The sequence below is a fragment of the Melospiza melodia genome, chromosome 4, assembly GCF_035770615.1.
Source record: "Melospiza melodia melodia isolate bMelMel2 chromosome 4, bMelMel2.pri, whole genome shotgun sequence".
In the NCBI taxonomy this organism is placed as follows: domain Eukaryota; kingdom Metazoa; phylum Chordata; class Aves; order Passeriformes; family Passerellidae; genus Melospiza; species Melospiza melodia.
The window spans coordinates 96,280,920-96,287,066 of record NC_086197.1 but is presented as its reverse complement, the minus strand read 5'-3'; the positions used below and the strand labels follow the sequence as shown (position 1 = coordinate 96,287,066).

At 34.1% G+C, this 6,147-nt stretch overlaps 1 protein-coding gene across 1 annotated transcript in view; it reads right to left on the bottom strand.

The window, feature by feature from the left end:
* Window positions 1–383: 383 nt before the first annotated feature.
* AEBP2 (AE binding protein 2) overlaps window positions 384–6,147 on the bottom strand; it is a 41,300-nt gene continuing 35,536 nt past the window's right edge. Inside the window, exons 7-9 of the mRNA XM_063155676.1 lie at window positions 4,143–4,256; window positions 3,819–3,885; window positions 384–2,511 (exon numbers count right to left, since the gene is read on the bottom strand). Of these exons, the coding sequence (XP_063011746.1) occupies window positions 3,831–3,885; window positions 4,143–4,256 (169 nt within the window). The 3' untranslated portion in view covers window positions 384–2,511; window positions 3,819–3,830. The remainder of the gene's footprint in view (window positions 2,512–3,818; window positions 3,886–4,142; window positions 4,257–6,147) is intronic.

The window sequence follows — 6,147 nt, the reverse complement described above, 5'->3', positions numbered from 1 at the left end:
ATTCTAAAATTTGCAGAATGCAAATAACTTTCAAGCATAAATAGTTTTAGCAATTCACTTCCATAACTACAAGGTAAACACCAGCCAAATGTCCACTTACCTTTTGAATATTATGGGAAGTTTAACTAACTCCAGTGTATCCATTTCTTCACAGTTGTTTGTTATTTAAACTGATTTTTCCTTCCAAAGCAGAAACTCTGCCATGAGAACACCAGGTAATAGTTTTCTCAAACCCAGGAGAAGTCACATTTTACAGGAACACCACATTAAATCCATGAATTCCTCCTTCTGTAAAGGTGTGTGTTACAACTTACAGAGGAAACAGCATCGTTTTTATATTTGTTTTTGAAAACTCCATTGAAATTGTACAATTGTGAAGCATATGAGGTTTGTTTGCTTTGTTTTATTAGAAAAAATACTCAGGCAAGGTCTACAATCATCTGTCAATTATAAATGACTTACAAGAAACTCATGAAGCAATAAAATTAAAAAAATACAAATACAAACTATATCTGAAACACTTCTATTTGGCAATTTTATAACAAATTCAAAAAAAAGAAACAAAGATTACGGATTACTTTATAGGTACAGAAAAAGCAGTAGGTGAAGTGCTCAAGCAAAAAAAAATAAAAAACCAAAACACTGCATTTCTTCCAAAAATAAAGTCACGTCACTACAGATTTTATGAATAATACCCTTATTAAACAACCATTCCAGAACATCTTATATTAGTGGTGCTTTTAATCTGCACTTCATATCCTTGATAAGATTATTTTTTTGTGTATATAAGTAACATTTTTAACCCACTGGAGCTAAGCAAGACTTATGTCAGTACCAATGCAGAACGCATTTGTATTACATTAGGATATGCTCACTTCTGCAACCAAAGGGTTACTTTAAGTCTTAATCTATTTAATAAAAATTTAGTGTAAAAACTGCTGGTTATTAGTTTCACTGTAGTAAATTCCTCCCCAATAAGGAGGACTAACTCTGCAGTTTGACTGCATATATCCATACAAATTTTACATATTAGTTCCTTCCGACAGTAAGGAAAAAACTAATTCTGTGTTCACTATTAGAAAGGAGTGCCATGAATTAATTATGGGTACTATTCATCCCTCTAAGATTTCTGGGAAGGATGTTCAATGTAATTTTGTTCTTACAACAGATACTAACAGTAGTATATAGTCCCTTAGGTATGTAAAAGAAGGTTTTTTACTGTTAAGGAAGGTGCTTTTTTTAAACAATTCTTCTGGCAGCACTAGTGAATTACAATATCCTTCAATATTATTTCTACCGTAATATATACATTTTAACTTTCATGCCTCTAGAAAAACATCTACAGTACATTTCATAATATAAAAATATATTACAAATCTGCTGAAATATTTACAAGCAATGTCCTATTATCTATATGCAACATTTTTGTCTCCATACAAAGACTAACAGGTTAGACGCATCTCTATTTGTCAGTTAAAAAAAATCCACGGCTCCTTGCTTATTAAGCAAGAAAATGATTTTACTTTCCTTTTCAAAGCCAACTTTGGTGCATAAAGGATTGAATTTCTAGATTAATTTTTTTTAAAAAATACCATTTTCTTTACATCTAGAAAACATTAGGCCAAATAAAGTATACTTTACAAGTGAGTGGGGATCCTAGAGGGTCAAAAAAGCAAAATAAATCACCAGTAACACTGACTGCTTACACTGAGGTTTCCCAAACCCGTCCATTGATACGGATCACACCAAAGCAGACCTGATGAACACACCACACTACTCCTGCAAAGGGGTCGGACAGACTGCAACACTCTGAACATCCTGCCACCTTACTATATGCATTCAGAGTTGACTGGAAAAGACAAGCATTCCATCAACATTTGATTCAACACCATAATCCAACATATTTTAGGGAGCTGCAAAAGGACACAAGATCACAAATGACGAATGATTACTATCCACCATACTCAAAGGGCAACAGGATCATCCCTTGGTAGCTGTTCTATTGTCTGGCATGTGTTAGGTTTAGTTAACACTGACAGGAAGCCCAATAGCTTGTTTAACAGTTCTCCTGGGAATCGGGAGGAAATGGTGATGGTTACTTTTTCTTTTCATCAAATATAGACTACTGTATTCACTAAAGAAAAAAGCAGCTTAAAGAAGCAAGCATGCAAAGCCTTTTAGTTGTTCCACTAAGTTGCCAGAAGAGTGTTTGCTCAGTCTCCCACTGTACCATTCCATGAAAATGTGGATATACAGTAATATATTAATATATTCCACAGAAGCATCAACTTCATTCACAGAATGTTTACACTAAGCATAAATATTTCTCTAAAAAAAAAAAGAAAAAAAAAAAAAAAAAAAAACTAAAAGAAAAAAACAAAAGAGAAAAAAAAAAAAGATGGGATTTGACTAATGTGCAACTTTATTTCTAAATCCATTGTCAGTGACTAAGACTGCAGGTGTCCCCACTTGCTTGGTTTTTACCTCTTCAACCTCTTCTGGGGCATCGTTCTGTAAAACAAGATGGTACAGCTTTACGTTAAGACCCTGTGATGTATACATTGGTCAGCTGAATGCACTATGAAATCATGACTGCACAAAGTCTACTTTCATTTGATTAAAACCAAGAGCCATTTCAGATGATCTCACTAAAGTCTACATTTCAGATAATTATTTCAGACTTTCTATTAAAGCATGACATTGATAGCTGCCACTGAATTTCTTTAACTACCCTTTCCTCTTGAAAAGAGATTTTAGTTTTTAAAATTTGTTTTGAAGTTTTGGTTTTAAAATTTACATCATTAAGCTCCCTCAGCTGATCCCAAAAGCTCATTTCAATCACAGACTGATCCATACTGCTAAAAATAGAGCACAACATTACATGTGCTCTATTGGGACCTTAATTTTATTTGGGAGAGATAGAAAGGTCTGCTAATTTTTCTCCAAGGGCTTAATCCAGAGATCATTAAATTTTTATTTTAAAAGGCTATTTTTTTCTTTTCAAAGCAAATTAATCTATCAAGCTCAGCGAAGGTAATCAATATAAAATTATTAACGCCTCAATTAGATTATCAAAGTCACTCTGTTAAGCAGTTTTAAAACACACATTCCAATCTCACCATAACATTTTTATGATTTTACCATTAATAGCAATGATTCATAGGCTAAGGTAAGTACTTAAAACGCATTTACAAAGATAGCAAATACAGTAGGATTGGTTTTCATATCATAAAGCAAGTTTTCATTAATTTGATTAGTGAAATACACTGAGTATTAAAGGTGAACTGAAAGGCTTATTGCATTGAAAGACCTCAGATTAGTGTTTTATTTACTCCTTGAGACTCTTGGTCACTGGATGTTAAGGAAGAAACATCGGAACACTGAACTTCTGTTATGATAAACTTTCTTTCCAAAAGCCATTTTCATGGATTTTTAATATAATCACATATGGATCTATGGATGCTCAAAATTTCAGAATAAATTAAGCATTTCAGATTACCTTTAAAAACTGTACACACAGAACTGTGGGTACTGACAATCATGGGAGAGCAGTAATAAAGGGGTGGGGGGGAGAATCAGGAAATTATTAGAAACCAGATGGATTAGAAGCCAATCTGAGGGCCTAAAAACAGAAATGTGAAAGTAGCTTAAAGACAAGTAACATGAATTGTTCCCTTTTGTCCCCCTATAAAGAATCTTGTAATAAAAAATAACAGTACTTGAACACAAGTACAAGTTTCAAGGTAATACTGCATGTATTACAGTTGAATATAATATGGAAAGATAAATTTGGACTTTAAAAAAATTGGTATACAAACCAGTATGTGATCTTAACAGAAGTGATCTTTCAGGATTCCACTGTATGTACTTCCTTTACTAGAATTTCTGTACACCAAGCACAAAAAAGTAAAATACACTTGGTAAATACACACATTCCCCGTTTCTCAGTCACTAGAGTTTAGTTCAAGAAGTAATTCTGAAATAACTTAAGACCTCAGAACTTAACTCCTGGACGTGTACAGTACCAAGGCTCCCTGATCTGGTGTATAATATATTAGCAATCCTGATTTTCCAACGTCAAAAAGTTAAGTGAGGCTTAAGATTACATTCAAGTAAAGAAAGTTGCAAAATGAAGATGTTACCTGTAAATGTTTGGGTCCAGAAGCAAGGCAGTATCTTTTGGTAGTTTTGATAAATGAACTACTTTAGTTTTTAACTGATGTCGCTCACTTTCATTTACCCACACATCAGGCAGACTATGAATAAATAAATAAAATAAAAATATTCAAAAAATATCAACTGGTTTTCTTACCATAACATTATGTGGTAAACTAGTACATATGAAGAAAATTTCCCATTTCCCTGGTTAAAAAGCATCTTCACCAGAGTGAGGATAGGCAGCCAATCGTTACACATTATACTTTGAAGTTTTTCAGGTTCTCGGTTTGACATGACACTGAAGAGAATTTAGATCATTTCAGAAATATATTCTGAGTGTACAATGATAATGGCACTACATTCTCCACTGTAACAATTTAATGTCAAAATGGGTAACAGAAAAAACAACCAGACCTTTAAAAATAATTTATTTCACTGGCAGAAATTCTTTGATTCTGTTCAATTAAAGGACAGGACACACTGCAGGCACTGAGCTTTGAGTTACTCTCATTTCCTTGCTCCAAGCTCGGAGGTTTCAAAGACAAAATGGTCCAACTCTGCTGAATTTAATTGTTTGATTATCCTCTCTGGGTTTTTGGTGGGGTTTTAAAAATTTTCTACATGTCCTAGAAGCCAGATTAACTTCAGGTTGGGGAAGGAGTTTGCAATTAAGGTGTCTAAGTCTTTAAAACAGGTTTCGAATTGAGAAGCCCAACAGTTAAAACTAAACGTAGTGGCTCTTTTTCTGCAAAGCCAAACTTCACAGACTTTTGCAAATTATTTCACTTTGCATGAAAGTTAGGTGCAACTCAAATTCAATTTTTAGGGTAAGCTATTCAAAACATGAAATAAAACCCAGAACCTCTAACGCAGCAGGAAAAGGAGTTTCTCCAATTAAACCTTTCAGATGAATGAGGAAGAAAATTTTAAAAACAACACGGCAGAGGGGGAGGGAGAACAACCCAGCAGGCAATCCATTTATTCACTAAGTCTCATGGATCTTGAAAGGTGGAAAAACATGATAGAAGTTTTTTTAAATAAAGCCAAAAATCAGGTTTTGGACAACCAACACTGGGAAGACATTTTCAGTGAGCAACATGCTCAAGATACAAACAGCAAAAAAGAAAACTTTTCACATGCAGAGATTTGAAATATACAGAAAGACAACATGTCAGTAAGCTGATTTTTTAAAGATAAATTCCTGCTCTTAACAAAAACCAAAACGAACAAAACAACCCCGACCCTCCCAGCCCATTAGAATTTATTTCTCTCTTATAATGGAAACAACTTAAAAACTTGTATTTACTTTTCCTGACCAAAACCCTAAACATATGGACATCCTGGAGAACCTGTGCAGTTTCTCAAGAGCACTCAGTGTAGAAGTTAAATCACTACTGCCAGCTCCATGGGGAAGGCTGATGAGCAGCTCAGGGGAGTGGAAAGGAACCACTCTGAGTGCATTTCACTGTCTGAAGTGTGAGTGCCCTGACAGGGTAACAGACTGATGGTGTGTGCCAAGATACCTGGGCATCTCCTCTGCTTACATGGAATAATCAAGATGAACTAAATACCCAGTAATTCAAAACTACATCATTCGGTGCCTAAAATACCCACTCTATCTAACCCATCTAACCCAACCAAGATGCAGCAAACAGCAATATAAAACACATTTTCCCTCTGACCTGACCAACCAAATCTAAATTTCCTTGGGAATGTCTTAACATGTCTGAACAACCTCTCTCCAATGCAGAGATTCTAATACTGAATTCACCTCATGAGCAAAAAATTCATTCAACTCTGTATTAAAAAAAAAATTCTCTTTTATTTATTTTTCATGTTCCCAGTGTTGCATGCTTCTTAATGCTTATCATAAAATAAAATTAACTGCCTTTATCTGTAAAATAATATCATCTGTATTCATTTTAAAAAGAAAACTTTCAGAATTCTGTTAGATATAATACTACCATCAGGCCTAAAAGGCAGCCCTAA